The sequence below is a fragment of the Passer domesticus genome, chromosome 20, assembly GCF_036417665.1.
Source record: "Passer domesticus isolate bPasDom1 chromosome 20, bPasDom1.hap1, whole genome shotgun sequence".
NCBI classification, from domain to species: Eukaryota; Metazoa; Chordata; class Aves; order Passeriformes; family Passeridae; genus Passer; species Passer domesticus.
The window spans coordinates 7,314,903-7,333,293 of NC_087493.1; the positions used below are offsets into that span (position 1 = coordinate 7,314,903).

An 18,391-nucleotide genomic window follows, 5' to 3' on the forward strand; every position below is an offset into this window, starting at 1 on the left:
CCCTGCCTGCCTGTGGAGCGATCCAGCGCTGTGGGATGAAGGCAGCATGCTGGAAGCTTCACCAAGAGCACCCAGCAGGAACCTTGCTCTGGCTGCTTCAGCCATGGGATCACAGCTCCCTGCAGGGACCCATCTGGCACCACAGCCCTCCTTCCAATTTCTGAGCTAAAGAGCTTTTCAGACCCCATCCAGATTTAGATGGAGCAGGGATGGAGTGGGGCTATGTCATCCCTTTCTCTCCTGTCACCTATGAGCACAACAAGGCTTCCTGCAGCCTATTTCACCCCTGAAATTCATCCCTGAATTTCATCCCTGCTCAAAACCAGGAGGGAGAAAGACATCCTTAAGGTTGTTTATGAAGGCTTCAGTGGAGCTCACTGTTTAATACAGCCTTCCACAGAGAGAAAAAAAATATCATAACAAACATTAGAAATGTTCAGGAAGCAAAGAGAGAAAGAAGTGGTGTCTGTTCCTGAATTAAGCAGCCTGCCAACCACCTCCAGCCCCAACTCCTCTTCAATCGTAAGCAAAATATTCCAGAAGTGTTTAACTTTCCTGCAAAGTCTTTGAAGAGGCTTGTTACCATTACAATGAGCAAAGCACAAACAGGGCTCCTCAGTCTTGGCCAAACCACTGACTGAGCCTGGAGTAACCACAGACCCACAGGGCTCAATCAGGGCATGATGCACAGCCCTGCTCGGTGGGGAGCAGAATGTGGGCACAGGAAGGCAGAGAGGAATCCCATGAGCTCCGACAGCTCCAAATTATCCCCTGGTATAAAGCTCTCTCACAGGAAAACAGTAAACCATTAGGGATTTTTGTTGTTTTGGGGTTAGAATCATAGAATAGAATAATAAAATCTCCTGGGCTGGAAGGGAACCACAAAGATCAAAGTCTAGCTCCTGGCCCTGCACAGGATAACTCCAAAATCACACCATGGGGCTGTTTGATGAGGATGGCTTAAAGCCCATTTTGATCTCCACAGATGCAGAGGTCATGGAAGTCCTTATCTGAACAAAGGCAGAACAAGCTACGTTCCTGCAAGCTGCTGGGACTGCAGCAAAGTGTGGGGCTAGGGCTGGCTCCAGCTGAGCAGAAGGGAGACCTCAGTCTGTGGCCACCCTCTTCCCACAGACTGAGCAGAGAAGGTGCTCCTTGCTGGGAAGACAGATGCTGGGTTCTACAGTGACCAGGGAGGCACCAAGTCAGGGCACATCTCCATCCCACTGCTCTTGCCTACCAGCCCAAGCCCCAGTCAGCATTAAACTGAAACCACTTCTGCATATTTTGGGATGCAAACAAGCATCCATCTTCAGTACATCTGTGTCTTGTGCTGGGAGAGATCAGAATGATATCGAATCTTCTTTAGAGGGCAAGAGCTGCTTGCAATGCCTGTTAACTTTCAAAGAGTCCTCTCGCAAGCAAACTCCCCAAATGCCCTCCTCTAAAAATAATGCAACATAATTACGCCATTCATCACTTTTTTCCCCTCCCCTTTCCCCCCACACAACTCTGTAACCTCCAGCCAAAGCCGTGTTTCCCTAAGCAGAGTTTTGATAATACAGCACTATTCTCATCTCCGGCAAGTTTTACTGTAATTACAGAGATGTGTTGCAGACATTACACACTCTATAATTAGCACTAATTGCATTACATTGTCACAAAGAAGTCATTTACACTCCATGAGTTCATGAGATTGGTCTGGACAGTTTAACAGAGATGAGAAGCACTTAATGGCATCCCACAGAAGTGGCCAGCAGGAGCAAGGACAGCATCCAAGAGGCTCTCCCAGAACTCCAAAAGGGAGGGAGATTTGGAGCAAAAATGCACAAAAAGGCTTCTCCACAACGATAACCTCTGTCTAGATCTAGAAAGTTCTCAGAGAATGGGGAAGATGAGATGCTATAAGTTGGGACTTTTTTGGGGTGGGCGCAGGGGAGGGCAGTGTGGGTTGAAGCCTGTTCTGAACTGGTGGTGGCTGGGAAGGATTTCTATGGATGCTGTGCCCTTGGGAGTGTACAGCCCCAGTACTACATGCTTTTCCCACCTGATGCCCCACAGATATAGTTTGCTGCTTCTCTTCTCCCCTGGCATCACTTTCTGCAGCCCATGAGAAAGGAAGTGGCAAGGAAAGCAGGAGAGCCAGAGCTCAGGGTCCTGCTGGAGCTCACACTGTGCTGCTGCTTCCCTCCTCCCTTGTCTTGCACATAAAGGGCAGAGAAAAAATGCGAAGGTAGAAAGAGAATTGCTTCATTGTGGTCACCGGGACCACAGGAAAATCTCAATCTCCTCCCCTGGCATTTCACTGGGGAGCCTGGTTGAGGCCCTTGTGTGAGACCTCCATAAAAACATGACTCGCTTTATCTGATATCCAAGCAAGCCCAGCTGGGTTTTGAAGATTGCCCTGGCACACACTCTCCAGGGCCCCAGTTTGGCTCTGGCCTGTTTCCTGACACCTGCTCAGATGCAGGATTCCTCCATGCAGAGCTGGGCTCATCCCTTGCTCCTGTGCTCTGCTGTGAGCACCATGGGCTGGGTGCTCTCTGGGGTAGTTTGCCCCATCTGGGAACCACAGAGCTGCACTGAGGAATTTCCCTCTGTCTGCTTGGGATTTGACCCTGCAGAACTTACTTGTTTCTTACCTATATCTTAGGCCTACTAAAGGCTTGAGTCCTTTATTTTTTTTCTCTGCTTCAGCAGTGTACCATTCCTGCAGCCCTTTGGCTTTCCTTGGCTCTCCAAAATTGCAGCAATGCTCTGAGTAGGATGCAGCACTCCAGGATAGATGGGCTAGGATTGGAGGAGAGCAAAAGGGCACAAGAGGGAGCAGAGAAAGCCAGTGCTGGAGGAGGAGAGGCTCTGCTTTGTATTTAAATCCAGTTAGATCCCTTGCCAGCTGAATTGGTTTTGACGGGGCCCAGATGGGAACAGTTCATGCACATGGAGGAAAGAGCCATCACTTAGTGAGAGGCAAAGCCAACCTGGCAGAAGGCACGAGAGGGTCAGGCTACCACGCTGCAAAAAATCTCTGCAGCAGAGAAATGTCTCTGCCTGATGGGGATGGGGGAGCAGCTGCTGCAGGGGAAGGATCTGTGCCATGATGCAGCTCTGCCCAGGAAGGAGACAACTTTCACACACCCAAACACCTGGCCAGATGCAGCAGGTATGCAGAGATTTCTTTGCTTAAGCAAAGAGAAGTGTGATTGTTTTGGCATAGGAATAAGGGTGGTCTCAGCTGGTGTCACCTCATGGTGGGTCCCCACAGAATGACATCAGGGAAGATCAACAGGCAAAGGCAGGACCAGGCTGGGAGGGCAAGGTGGCAGTGCCCTGGCAGAGTGGATTTGGGAACAGCCCAGCATCTGTGACCATGCTTCCCCAGAGGGGATGTCAGGCCTTGCTTGGGTTGGGCTCTTCATCACAATTAATTCCACTATAAGACAAAATAAACGAGAAGAAATTAAGGTGGCTTAGCAAGGTCCAGCCCTTGGATGTGCTGCTGGTGTCTACAACCCTACCAGACCTGACTGGACCTTTGTTCCCTCTTGTCCAGCATCCCATCACTGCTGTGTCTAATATTGCCCAGACATTTCAGGAGGAAACCCTGAGCCTTCTCCTGAATGGAGGAGCCAGAGGCTGGTAGGGCTGGAAAGCAGGAGGTTGTGGCTTCCTACAGAAGACAGGTTTATGGGGACAAATACAGGTCCTGGGTCTGAAGCTCACTGAACCTTTTCACCTCTGCAACAATGAATTTTTCAGGCCAAGGATGCACTGAGAGACCTGGCACCTCTGTTTTACTTCTCCCAGCTGACTAGCAGAGGCATGGGCCATGTCCCTGTGAGGCCAGCAATGGACCATAAGCAAAACTCATTAAGGTGTTGTCCCTTCTTGGACCAAACAAGAAGGGGCTGTTGCCCCTTCTTTGGGACACCAAACCCATGCCAGGCAAACAAGCTGGGAGGGTCCTCTGCTTCTTTCTAAGAAAATCTAGTAAATTTGATCCCTAGCTCTATCAAAAGAGGCAAAACCCAACTGTTTTTGCAAAAGTCTTGGGGGTCTTGGGGCAGGGAGGGGAGGCAAGGACCAGCAAGAAATTTGTGTATCAAAGAAATTCAGCTCAGTGGCCAGTGGCCAAGGGCTTTTCATGTGTATTTCCAGCCTCTGCCAGGAGACTCTCAGATGCTGGAGGAGCCTTTAATTGAAACCAGGTGCCTCTGAAAGGAAAACACTCAGAAAGGCGAACTTGATCACTTTCCCTCAAGGGAAAAAAAAAAAAAAAAAAAGAAAAAAGCATGAGGGCAATCGTGCACGTTTCAGTGAACAATCCTTCCTGGCACAGCCCTCCATGCCCCCAACTGCCTACTCCAACCATAGAAACTGAAACCTTTGGTGGGCTGGTGGGAGGAGAGCCAAGCACAGTACCCAGCAAAGGAGCCCCAGGCTGGTCAAAATCCACCACAAACAACTTTTGTCACCCTGCCCTGCTCTTCCCGTGAGCTGAGCATCAGCTCTCCCTCAAGCTACTGAGAGCAGCAGAGGGGCAGCTGCAGCTCAGGAGTGATCCCTGCTGGGAACCTGGGATGGACAACACCAACAACCAACACCAGCCAGCCCCAGCCTTCACTGCTGCAAACCAGCTGCTCCCCCAAACCCAGTGCTTGCCAAGTAACAGCAGAGAGACTCAGGAAGAAGGGGACCTGCCTCCCCAGACCTACCCTGCAATGACGATGAAGAAGTCCAGGCGGTTCCATGTGTCTCCCAGGTAGCATTTCTTCCCAAAAATGCCCAGCGCGATCATTTTGACGATCATTTCCACAGCAAAGAAGGCAAAGATGAAGTCGTCAAAGCTCTGCAAAAGAAAGGAAGGGAGGAGGGATGCTCCTGCACACTTGCACCAAGGGAGGGAACTAGAAACCTGAGTCCAGCAAGGTCTCCTCTTGCATCTCTAAAAGCTAAATCTCTGGGAAGAAGCTGTGCTGGGAGCAGCCCTGTGGTCCAGGGCCCAGCCCAGATGGTTCAACAGCACCTATAGTGCCAGGACAATGGGACAAGTATATTTTGGGCTCTGCTTTCACTGACCACTAGATGGTTGGCCTTTCCCAAGCACTCCAAGAAAGGCTTAGCGAGGCTGGGGCTGGCACAGCCTGGCAGGGGCTTTGCCTGACAGGACTGCATGTTCTCATCCAAGCACCAAAACCAGCATTTCCCAAGTGCTTACAGGTCACACAGTGCAGGCAGGACCTGACATCCTGGGACATCACTCCACTGTGGCTAGAGCCAGCTCAGTGCTTCCCTCTGCACATCAAGCTGAGGCTGCTGCAGAGCTTGCAGCAGCGCTGGGGCTGTACCTGGAGGATCCTGCAGCGCGGCGAGTCGCAGGCGATATCCTCGCAGGGGTGGAACATGCCCAGTGTCACGCAGTTCAGCAGAATCACCAGCATGCTGACCCTCTCAAACCATCTGCACACGCCCATCAAGGAGGCAACAGACCCAGAGGTGCATCCACGAGAAGCAACATCTGAATTGGAAAGTTTTTTTCTGGTCTTTAAGGCCAGGGGCAGACCAGCCTCCCTACGTTAGGCGCTCTCTGGGTTTACATGTTGAGATACCTGCATGTGTTCTCCCCATGCTGCCATCAGTGGCTACAGCTGATGTGAAAACTACTCTAAAATGGAAGTTGCATGGCAAGAGTGCTGAGTGCTGATGTGATGGATTAAAACATTTAATTAAATGAGTGATATCAACTTTTAGAAAAAAAACTAAAAACCTCACCATTAATTTCCTCTCCTAGCGTTTTACAGAAAAGCACTTTAACATTACAATTTCTATTAACCATGTCTCAGCTTATCCCAGGGGTGTTTCCCTGAAGCCACTGCTTAAACTTTCATTCCCAATCCAAATCAAGACTGCCAAAATCATTAATGAACCACCTAAGAGTCTTTAAGTGAGGGCCAGCAGAGTCCCTTCCCTACCCTGCCTCCTGCCTCTCAGAGCAATTTTTAAAGAGCTGAGCTGCTGGAACAGATGCTGGATGCACTTTTGGGGCAGAACAGAGTGTGCTGCTGCAGCACATCCCCATAGAGATAGTTCAAACCAGGTACCCAATTCCTGCATCCTTCTGGGGGCATTCCCAGGAGCACAGAGATGGGGAATCCAGGCACTGGTTCAGTGTGGTGCTGTGGTTATCTTCCAGCCTAGCACGAAAAACACCTTCTCGACTGCCAGAACCCACAGACAGCAGGGCCGTGCTCCTGCCTGAGTGCCAGCAGCAGCTTCTATGCTCCAGGAAAATAAGCATGGCCCTTGTCAGACAGGAGCTTTCACTGCAACACAGCAGCGGGTGGTGTGGAGGAGCCCGTGCTGTAGCGTTATCTGCCTGGGGAAGCAGAAGGTGAGGATGAATCAGCAGGTGCCTCTCCACGGGGCACACAGGCCTGGGGCTGGCAGCTCATCCTGGGCCAATTCCTGGGAAACCACACGGGGCTGAGTCACAGTTTGATTGTCGACAATCTGCGTCTTTTAATCGGGAGAAATGTTTACAGGATATGGGGATAGACATCCCAACTGTCAGGGTGGGGCTGTGGGCTGGGATATTTAGCCTAAATATAGTCCTGTGGGGGCAGGCATGGAGGGCAGCCAGAAGAAGGGGCAGCTACTGAAGGGAGTCCCCAGCTTGGGGGGCTGGGAGGATCACCCAGCAGAACCAGCCGTGCCCAGGGCTTTGCCAGCAAGGAGCTGCAAAGGATTAAAAAACACCCTGTACAATCCCAAAGGGGTGACAGAAGGAGTGTCGCCTGCACAGGCTGTGCAAGTTATGCAGCAGGGAAGTGAGGATGTCCCAGGACAGCTGGGTTGGTTGTCTGCAGAGACAGATGGACAAGTCCCCAGACAGTCAAAGATCCATTCAAATTCTTCCGTGGCAGTGGACAAGAGCCCTGACTGGATGTGGATCTCCTCCACACACTCCATCCCAGCTGGGGGTGCCCAGTAGGCAGCTGCTGATGCTGGCTGGGGACTGCAAACTCCTGGGCAAGCAGAGACAGACACACAACCATGGTGGGTACCAGCTTGGAGCCACTCTGATCTCACCTCTTCCCTGTCCAAGATCCAGCACAGCCCTAATGCTCCCCAGGGAAGCTGAGCAGAGCCAAGCCCACCACAGCCCCACGTCTGGCACAGAGGGATAAGCAAAGGCTGAAATGGAATAGCACAGGGTAGCACCAAAGACACCCTCCCTGCCCTTCCCTGGCATGCCACAGTCTGCATCATGCCCCAGATGCCCCTCAGTGCTGGCACTGGTACCGGTGACTGATTGCACGTGGAGGGAAGCCAGGTGAGTGCAGCCCCCAAATTGCCACAACCTGCCCCACACAGGGCACCAGCTGTGGCCAGCAGGGAGATTTGGGGACCAGCTCCACATCTGCACCCCCAGGAGGGTCCCCATGGTACGGGCAGCAGCTCCTCCCTGCCCAAAGACATGCTGCCCCGGGCCAGAACCTCCCATCTGGGCACAGCCATGGCCCCACCATGGCTACAGGGAAGGACCCCCATCCCATCCTGTCCTCCCCTCTCAGGGCTGCCCTCCCCACATCCCAACTCGTCTTGCAGGAACAAACATCTGCAGGCAGAAAAACAGCCTGGAGAGGGAGGGGGACCAGGGAGCGGGAGCGGGGTTTATCTGCTGAAGGCAGAGGTTTGCTACCCCAAATTTAACTGCAGACCACTTATCAGCACATTTCTCCCTGGAGCACACATATTTCAGTCCAATATAGCACTTCACCCTGATTAAATATTCCTGGGACAGGCACCCCAGCAGTGCCGAGGGCAGTATGTTAATGTGCAGCTGATAGATCAGAAGGTTGGGGGGGTGTTATTTTTTCCCCCCCTCTTTTTTTTTTCCAGCTGAATGAAAACTCAAGCTCTTTCTTCTGCTAATGGGATTTTCAGAGGCACACAAAGTGCTGCTGGCTATGGCTTTGTACCGACCCTCCTTTGAGCGAGAGGCTGACAAAGGGAAATGCTTCAATTAGCAAAAGCAGAAGGTGCTTTTTTGAATGCCTCTCATTGCTGCAGGGCAGGCAGGGAAGGGGCAAAGCAGCTTTGGGGGAGCATCAGAGACGGTCCTGGTCCCTGGCCAGCAGTTCAGGTGAGGAGGAGAATACTTGAAAGCAGGGGCAGAGGTGGCATTGCCACCCCCCAGTGTGGCGCTGAGCCCACAGCCCTCACTGCATGAGGTAAATATTTACTGGGAAGAGAACTGGCCTTCAGGGTCCTGCCCCTTCCTCACACCAAGCAGGGCTGATATTTAAAAGGAAAAGGACTAATAATGGGGTTCATGGCCACACAGCAGGTGATTGCCCATCCACCCCACCCCATGGCTGTCAGAAAGTCAGCACTTTTAAGGGTCACTTGCTCATCCCAGCGTATTCTTAAAAATCCACATCTTTACCATCAGCGTGCTCAAGGCAGGCAGCCAAAATCCTCACAGATTCCTTTCAACTAAAAAAAATCTGTTTCTGCCACACAGAAATTTGCAGTAACACTTCTGTTGAAACCTGACTCTTAAAATTCATAAGATAGAGAGAACAAAGGAAAAAAAAAAGAAGGAAAATGTCCAGAAGTCACCCACTTGTTATCAAAGGAGCTCTTTCACAGGGCAAGAGCCCTCAGCCCCTTCCCACCATCGGTGCTCCCAGTGCCACCTGCCCACGATTGCCAGCACCTGACCTTTCATAATTAAGAGGCAAGAGTCCCAGATTCAATTAGCCCAAACTACCCAGCCTAATATAATTAAAAGAGAAAGATATTGCATTATGCTTGCTATGATTTGGTTGCAGAAGTTTGGATCAAATTCACCAGTGAGTGAATTAAATCGGCATCTGTTGCCCAAGGGCAGCAGTAACCAGGTGAGGTGCTCTGTCCAGCTGCATCTGGGCTCTCTCCAAGGAGCTGGAGCACTTGCACTGATCCTGGTGGGCTCTTTGGCTTGGGATGAGAAGAGCAGGCACCTCTGTGCCCCAGAGATGGGGTCCCTTTCCCTGGGGAAGTGCCACTGAGTGAGCCAAGTACGGAGGGGAGTGTTTGGTGATGCTCCACAGGGACACACACGCTCTCCTTTGGGATTCATGTTCATTTCTTCCCTTGATGCTTTGCTATTCCCAGGCAGCTCCCACCATTCCCCCTCTCCCCCTTCCCTGAACCCCTCTCTCTCCCTTCCTGAGCCCTCCTCCCACTCTCCAGAGGAGCAGCAGCTCCAAGGACTCGTGCTGCCATTGCTGGGGAGTGGGGTGGGACATCCCCCTGCCCCCCTCCCCAAGCACAGGCAGGGTGATGGGAGCAGGGCAGGCAGCTCTGCAGCACCAGGGGCTGCAGGTTTGGACCACAATGCAATTAAATTCAACCACAGCAAGGCATAAAACCCCCTGGATCCAGGCAGGTGACACTGGGCTCTCTTTGCTGCCTGTTTTTTAGGGCAAGGAGTTGTCGTTTTGACAGAGATCACATCCAGGACCAAATCCTCCATCAGCACCCACAGCCATCTCTTCTGTGCCAGGAGAAGCCTTCGCTCACTGGGACAGCGGCTGGGATTTGACAAATGTGTGGAAAGCGCTGGCAAGGCCTGGAAATTTTTGTGCAAATGTGATATGAAAATTGGGTTGAAATGACAGCCTTCCCCTGCAGTGTCACCAAGTCCCACCAGCTTAGGAGTGACACCAGGATAAGCTGCAGACGTTAATGAGAGTGGAGTTTTAGGCTTCATTCATATCATCAATTCCAGAAATAGCCCCTTTGACAGAAGCATAATGGGACTTCCAGGGCCTGGCCTTTGGGGGGGTGGAGAAGGCAGGGACTAAAATCCTAAAACATTAATTTAGGCCGTTTGGAAGGGAAGTTAAAAGTTCTCAAAATTAATCTGCCTCACAGATGGAAATAATAACCCCTTCCTACCTTTGCCTCTCACTGCACCAAGCCAACAGGAAAAGGCTCTTCATGTCATGCCCAGTTGAAGGTTGTAGGATTCCCATCACAGTCCTGGACATTTAATTAGATTTTTTTTTTTCCTACAGCATTCCTTCCAAAGCAAGACTGGCCTCTGTATTTTGCTTTGAGCATTTGCAGGAAGCATCCCCACCTCTGTGGATGCAGCAAGGCTAGAGGTGGTCTCAAAGTCTCTCCACCCAGTAAATCCACTTCGCTGACCTGCAGCCAAGCTCTGGCAGGGCTCTGCCCCCAGTGTCATTGCAAGGTCTCCACCCTACAGCTCTGCCCTCCCAGATGCTTTTCCAGGCCTGTCCCTCTGAGGGACACAAGCTCAGGCTGGAGCAGGGAGGGTGCTGCAGGGCTGACAGCCTTTCCTGCAGCACCGCAGCAGCAGCAGGCCTGGTTTCCCTGGCAGGATGGAAAAGCCCCTGCAGGCACGGCAGCCCCGGCGTGCTGGTGGCACACGTGTCGTGGAGCACTTGCCTCCTGCCCTGAGGTCTGCAGGGATTTGTGCCAGGCAAGTCCCATCGCCAGGGCATTCCTGGAAAGCAGAGCCACGAGGCTCCTCCAGAGGGGCTGCACAAAGGGGTTTAAAAATTCAAGCACTGCTCAGAGTGTTTCCATTTCCACCGCGTGGCAGTCTGCCCCAGCCCGGGTCACTGCAGCTGGCAGGCTGAGGACACTGCCAGGAGCTGGCATGACCCCACTGAGCCTGGCACACCCCCATCCACAGGCTCTGAGCTGGGAAAAAGCCAGGCAGGAGCATCCCTGCCTCATCACTGCTCTGCAGCTCTTCGAAACCTCTTTCCTCCCAGTGCAGGCAGACACAGGAGGTTCTTTTAGTTCATGCAGCTTCACAATTAAACCTGAGAAACCAAAACAGGGCGATTATTGGTGGCAGTGTTTTTGGAAATGTCATCTCTAATTCATTTTGGCTTGCAGGTGTTCAAAGGGATGCACTGCTTCCCTCTGCCATGAAAGGCAGCACTCTGCTCCCATCCTGGTGAGACTGCGGAGTCCCCAGTGACCCCGTAACACATAAAAGGGACTGTAAAGCCCAAAAGTGGAGGAAAAGGGGGATTTCAGGGAGCAATCATCTTATCATTCTTCCCCAAGGACTTCGAATCAGCACTGTCAGCTGCAGGCAGAGATGCTCTCTGCCTGTGAGATGCAGCCACCTCTGATCTGAGGGAGAGGTAGGATTTGCTCAGCAGTGTGGAGGAGCCCTGTTCAGCCACCCAAGTGATGAGGCAAAGAATGATGCCATTTTTAGAGGGGATGGGGAGTGACAAAAAAGGTTGTTTGGTAAAAAAAGAAAAAAAAAGATACCCTGATGAGGTTCTTATTTGTCTTGCAGTTTCAGTATTGTTTCCTGGTAACCTTTTAGATTTCTACTCTAAGGGCTTGTTTCCAACAACCAAAAGGGTTTAAAATCTTATTGCTTAAAGAGAGAGAGAGAAAAAAAAAGATAAAAAAAATCCTGCAAGCTGAGTGACTTGCATAATCTCCAAACTTCAGGAGCTGGAGCTTTTAAGAAAAGCCCTACATACCACTTGCAATTAACTCCTGAGCTGGGAGGGCTCAGCTGCTGGCAGCCTGGCTCTGGGACCAGCATCTGCAAGGATGGGTGCTTTAATAAAATAAATATCATATCATATGATATCATATAATGTAATAAAATGTCAAGCAGGAGCACTTTAGGCTAAATTTATTTTGGCTTCTCATCCCAGTCCTTCCCTCCTCTTCATGCCTATCTCAGCACCAAGACCAGTGACCAAAGCAGCCCAAAATTAACTGGTACAATGGGTCAGTGCATGGCCCCAGCAGGATGGGTCAGGTGGGAGCCCCATGGACTTCACCAGCTCTTTCACCATGTGCTGATAGCCCAGCTCCCACTGCCCTGCATCTCCTGGAGAGAAGGGCAAAAGAAAAGAAGGTGAAGCCTCACTTGCCCAAACCAAGCTCCACAGAAGCTTCATTTTCCCCCCAAACTCCCTCTCCCAACAGTTCAGCACCTTGAGCTAACATTTGGGTCACTCAGGGACAGGCACTCCTCCCATTCACCCCACCAGAATGGGGCTGCAGAGGTGGGAGCACGTCCCCATCCTCTAGCCAGGCCTGTCCCTCCCACTCCCAGCTCAGCCTCTGCAGCAGCTATCACCTCCTGTGACAGAGCCAGGGGATGGGCTCCCTCCCAGCAGCTCACACGTGGCATTAGCAAAGCTGTTGTCATGAACAGTAAAATCCTTCCTAATGGCCAGGTCTTCCACAGGGAGTCTGGGGCTACCAGTTAAATACTCTCTCTATGCCAGAGCCATTGCTGAAGCTCAATATCTTAAATAAGACCTTTTCCACCACCATGCCTTATAAAGTGGCCAGTGGATGGACCCCAGATACATAAATTTAAATTCACCCACTGTAAACATCCCCTAATAGCACCTGTCCCTGAAGCTCAGGGTTGCCTGTTGCTCTCCAGGACAATCCACAGCCCCAGCATCCTCACAATGCACAGCCCCAGCCCCACTCCAGGACACAGCAAAACCCCTGGAAGCCCAGGGAAATGCTGCAGCACATGCAGATCTTCCCCTGCTGCTCACACAGAGCAGCACCTCATGCAGAGCTCTCAGAGGCATCTCTTCCTCAGTAAGGGCCCGGATATTTGGGATACTATTAAGTTTCTTTCATCTGTGATTCTGCTTGCTGCTACACTCAAGACAAAAACTGTTATGCAAGGCTGCCTAAACAAGTTGCAGCTAAATCTTTGTAACGTCCTACACCGACACATAGTTGGGATATGTCACATATTTGTCTTATTTTGTTCCTTCTTTGTCCTTTTTTAGTCTCCTTCTACTTTTTCCCCCTTGGAAGTACGCTGGTTCCCATGGAAACAGTGATGTTATGGGTATGGACAGAGCTCCAGTGACGTCCACAAGTTCAGTATAAAAGCAGATTTATGTAACAGTTGGTGAAATGAAGGAATTGAAGGGATGGCTGTGCATGGCCACACGTGTGGCATCAGGGCTGCTGTGCCAAGGAGGTTGTGGTGGTCAGACAAGTTCACACTGGAGGAGGAGAGAATGGCAGGACAGGGAAGAGGAGTTCCCAGACTCATGGAAAGATGAATGAGGATAAAACTAGCCCTAAGCACATATATATATACATATGAAATTTTTATCTATATTATTTATATTTTAATATTGATATATTTCCTTCAAGAGCATCTCTCGCTCTGCTGCTGGCACAGAGGGTAGATGAGATCCAGGGTACCCACCCTGGGAACAGAAACCCTCCTGCCTGCACTCACTGGGAGCTGCAGGAGCACAGCCTGATCCTGCCCCAGCCCCGGATGGAGGCCCTGGCTGACAGTGCCTGGCTCCACGGCCAGGGAAGGAGATCCCTCGGAGCCAGACCTGCCTGAAGGCAGAAGGGGATCATTGTCAGGAGGCTCCTGCAGGCTTCAAAGCCTGAACAAATCAGGCACATTTCCTCTTTTTTGTAAACGTGTGATTTAAATCCCTTCCTAGGGCAGTGCACAGATGGAGGGAATGTCTCTCCTCCTCCTCCTCCTCCTCCTCCTCCTCCTCCTCCTCTGCCATCAGTCCCCAAGGAAGAAGCCTGAACAGCTTCCAAAATGAGGCACTGCCATGCCCAGAGACATGCCACCTTGAACCCCCACTTCCCGCAGAGGCTTTGCTGGCAGGCACCACGCTGCACAGAGCCAAGACCTCCAAATATCAATGTATTAATAAAGCCAGGGAAGCGACAGGCTGATTGCATCCCAGGGACGTGCTGGGGAGAACAAGCCTGTGCTAATTGTCCTGGCAGCTCCTCTGCTTCCCTTAGCATCCCTGACAAGCTCGCTCTCTGCTCCCACTAACACTGGGTTAACCCTCTTTGGCCAGGAAAACCTGTGCCCACACCTGCAGAGCCAAAATATTCCTTGTGAAGCCAAAGTATTCCCTGTGAAGACTGGCACTGTGCCTGTCTCAGGTGAAACAGGCTCTCTGCCTCCCTCCACAGACCTCTACCCTGGGCACCACTCTCCTCCCCACAGCCACATCCCCCTGGAGGATGCAGCCCTCTGAGCCCCCAAATTCCCATCCGAGCTGAAAGCAAATCCCAGCCTATTAAATATACACAAAGTAAGTGCATGAAAGATTCATCCAGGGCAGAGAATTCATTGGGGCAGGGCAGGAGATGGGACAGGTCTGCAGCATCACCACCACCTCTGCTGATTAATCCAGCGCATTTCTAATCACCCAGACAAGTGGAAGGCAGGATGGCACCGAGTGAGGACCACACAACCTGGTGAACATGGGGAGAGACAGCAATTACAGCTGGTCTGCATGCTCCCTGCAGCAATCCCAGCTGCATCTTGGGCAGAGGGAATTCCCTCTGCTGACTGAGGGCCAGGGGAAACCTCGGAGGAAGAGCTCTTGGTGAGCAGGCTAAACAAACAACCCCATTTCCATCCCAGACACATGACCTGTTTCTACCCTGCCCCAGCCTTCCCCTCAGCCCATTCCCATTCATCCAGAGCCACTGGGCAAGGGATGCTCATGTGCAGACTGTGACAGACAGGTAAATCATGGCACAGGGCAGGAACCCATGGGGGAACCCTCCTGGAGAGGCAGACCATCTGAAGCACAGCACAGCAAACCCCACACTGCCAGACCCCAGAGTCATCACCAAGAAGAACCAAGCAGCAAATACGAATGAGGACATTCCACAGCACCTTCCACCCACCCTCTTTCACCAAGCAGAGAAACGTGTCCACTGCACTGAGGTGAACACCTTCCAAGGCCCCTAGAGAAGCTCAGGCTTTGGGGTTTGTCCATTGTGGGGCTTGGGGGAGGAAAAAGGGAGACAGGAGGAGAGGCAGAGTCCTGGCTGCAGTGGCTGCAAGAGGAGCCAAAAGCATCCAGCTCTTGGCCACATCTGCTGCAGCTGTGCCCTTCATGTCCCCAGCACAGTATTTTGATTGCAAAAAGGGTACAAGCTCAAAGTCCCTGAGGAAACCTGGCCAAGCCTTAAAAAAAGCTCAGAGGACAAATCCAAGGACAAACCCAGAATCATTTTAGGCCCGTGGAACAAGCCAGGACAGAAGGGATGGAGGCCCCTTATCATCACTTCTGAAGGATCCAAATGGCTTAAAACAGAGCTGGGGGACACAGACCCCATGTCCCCACACCTTCTCCTTTCCCTTTCATTGCTGCCCTGATCTGGGGACACTGGGGGGTCCCCAGGAGTTTCTGACTTGCTGTGATGGGAAGGGGGGCTCCTTTGAGGAAACCTTGCTGTGGGAGCTGTGCGTGCCCAGGGGAGAATCAAGCCCTTCCCACAAGCTGGTTGGCATTAGCCAATGCTGGGTACAACTTCCCATTCAGAGTGTTGCTGGAGAAATGCAGCTTTGGGGCGACTCAAACCACCCACCAATTTTTGTGTACATTTTCCTGCTGCAAGTTGAGGGAAAAAGAATATTAAAGAAATTATGTTTACAAAGTCTGAACATGATGATGATTTTCCAAATGGCCTGCTAAAGTGTTTCATTTAGAAACTGAGCCAATATTTCCTTTCTGAAAAAAAAAAATCAATGTAAAATACAATATTTTGTTGCAGGTTAAGTACTAATTAGACTGGAACCATCTTACACACTTTGGGTTTTGAAGTCCAGGATCAATAAAAATAAGAAAAATAGCTGTTTTCAGTGAAAGCAACACAGAGCTTTCACAACAGAGATGAGTAGCAAGGAGGGAATTCTGCAGGTAGGGAAGTGGAGGTGAAAGCTACCCCAGCTCACAATCCCTGCCTTTTCCCCTGCATGGAAGAGGCTGCAGCCAGTCTGTGACTTCACTGGGAGATGCACCTGACTCAGTTTTTGAGGTGTCTACAAAGAACACTCATCTGCAGGAATGGAAAAATCCTGACAGCACGTCAAAATCCCACAGTGCCAAAAATCCATCCCGGGCTCATGTGGAATGACCAGGAGCAGGAGGCTGCTCTCCCCAGGGCTGAGGCACTGTGGGCAGCAGGAGCTGGAGCAGGGGCTCAGCAGAGTTGGGTGTTTGGTCTAACTGAGCCCTGCAGGCAAATCCATGGCAGGAACATGTGGATTAGCATCTTCCTGCAGAGAAGGAGGAGGGGGGTGCTAGAGGAAGGAAGAAGCAGGAGGATAGGGTTGGGATGGTGCTCAGTACAGGAGCCAAACTCTGCTGTGGCACTTGTGTGGACACAGGGGATGCCACCCCAAAACACCTCCCAGTCTCACACACCCACACAGCCGAGGTGAACAGGGCAAGACCAGCTTAAAAGCAGGATTCACCCCACATGTTCCAGCCCAGACCTTGGCCTGCACTCAGATGTGATGTCCTCTACATGCCACACCCCACAGCCCAAAAAACAAAGGTAGATGTGGAGGGAAGGTGTATGAGAAGCAGCAGGGGCTCCACTGCAGGGTTTGCATGATGGATGAAATATCTGAAGTCTTAGAAAATATTACAAAAGAGGCTATTTTGTAAAAGTTAAGGTACATCCTATGGAGTCTGCTTGCAGGGATGGCACTGCCCCTGGTTTCCTCTGCCCAGGCAAGGACAGCTGCTAGAGAGGGGCACAGAGTGAACCATGTCCTCACTCCTGCAATTCCTTCCCAGCAACCTGCTTGTTTCCAGTGGCAGTCCAAGTGTGATTCCAGTATTCCCAGGGGAAACAGACCAGTCCAGCCTCCCCTGCAGGCAAAGAAAGCCAAGCAGAAGGATGAAGCCTGGCTGGCAGCAGGGGCAGCTTCCCACCCTCCCAGCACTCCAGACGCGGGCAGTGCTCCAGAGCTTCCCAGGGGTTTGGGGCATTGCAGTTTGGTGCTTTCAGCCCCATGACAGTGCCTTGGTGTCTCCTTGCAAAGATGGGAAGTGGGAACAGCCAGGGAGCAGGGTGAGCACAGAGCTGGCTGCCTGGGGTGGCAGGAAAGGGGGCAAGATGGGACCTGGCACCAGGGATGCTCATCCTTCTCCCAGCACTTGGAGATCCCTCTGGGTATCCCAAGGTGCTGCTTCCACAGGGAGAGGACTTTTCTTCCCAAAGATCAGTAGACAGGCTTGCCAGGGTGCAGTGACATGCACCCCTGTGGGGAAGCACCCCCAGGGCTGAGGGGTGCAGGAGACTCTAAGGGAGAACCATGGCAGTGCTGCCACCCCGCAGTGACACTGGCAGGCATTGGCCAGTGCCCTCCTGCTGGCATGACTCAAGTAGGAATTTAATAAACACAAAATACCCTATTTAATTAGCGTCAGGCTTCAACAGCAGCTAACAATAGCCAGGAAGCTCAGCAAGAGGATGGAACATCAGCTGTAATGCCTTGAAAGGGCTCTGGCAGCAGCCAGGGACCAGCTCCGACCCCAAAGGCTCCGACCCCAAAGGCTCCGACCCCAAAGGCTCCGACCCCAAAGGCTCCTCCTGTGCTGGCAGCCCTGGCAGTGTGGTGTGACAGAGTCAAACCTCTACAAAGGGAGAGCAGGGGCTGAGCCACTGCCACCTCCTAAAGCCTGTCACCTGTGTCAAAACCTGGCATTTAAAATGGATTTATTCCATTAATTCGTTCCTGCAGAATAAGTCCTGGTGCCTACTGGGTGCCCACTGCCCTGGGAGCTTCTTGGGGTTGGAGAGAAATCAGGCAGAGAGACCCTGGCAGCTGCAAAGGCTCCATTTCCACATCCCTTCCACAGCCCCTCTTTACTGAGATAACTGAGAACAAGGTTGGTTTGAGAACATTTGGGTGGAAATTGTCACTTTGGAGGTCTTTACCTTGCCAAGGGGGACTGGGCATCTTTGGTGCAGATGTCCTGACCTTCACCATCAGCAACCACTGGGATGGGACAGAGGTGAGAACATTCTTGGCACTCAGTGCCCAGTAAGAAGTGATTCATCCTTTCCTTTCCAAAACCTTTACCAGACCCTACTTCTGCAGCTGGATCTGGCCCTGCACACTGCTGTGTCCTGGAACAGCCTCGGGCTGCTCTGGATAAGCCTCACTCAAGGCATTTGGTCATTTCAGGAACCTTAAACCAAATGATTTCTAATGCTTTTGATCTCCCAAAAAGCTTCATGAAAAATGTACACAACTCCCCAGGTTCCCAATCTCCTGCACATCATCTGAGCCTCAGTCACTTTGGGTTAGGAAAAGCAACAAGGACAACCTATGGTATTTCAAAATATCCTTGGAGCTGTTCAGCCCCAGCCCATTCATTGCCTTCTCTCTGGGAGCCTAAGGCCAGCACCACTTGCTTTGGAGTTCAGTGGGGACCAACCCATGACCAGCTAAAAGCCACAAAGAGTCCTGATATTCAGGCACTCACAGCCCAGCATATAATCATGGGATCAAGGTGAAAAATCCTGCTCCAAGCACCCACAAGGGTTA

General features: G+C 51.6%; 1 protein-coding gene across 20 annotated transcripts in view; it reads right to left on the reverse strand.

The window, feature by feature from the left end:
• Positions 1-18,391, reverse strand: part of CACNA1G (calcium voltage-gated channel subunit alpha1 G) — a 146,278-nt gene that overhangs the window by 97,077 nt on the left and 30,810 nt on the right. For all 20 annotated transcript variants that reach the window (XM_064395827.1, XM_064395830.1, XM_064395824.1 and 17 more), the window contains exons 2-3: positions 5,349-5,460; positions 4,716-4,849 (exon numbers count right to left, since the gene is read on the reverse strand). In XM_064395827.1, coding sequence (XP_064251897.1) covers positions 4,716-4,849; positions 5,349-5,460 — 246 coding nt within the window. The remainder of the gene's footprint in view (positions 1-4,715; positions 4,850-5,348; positions 5,461-18,391) is intronic.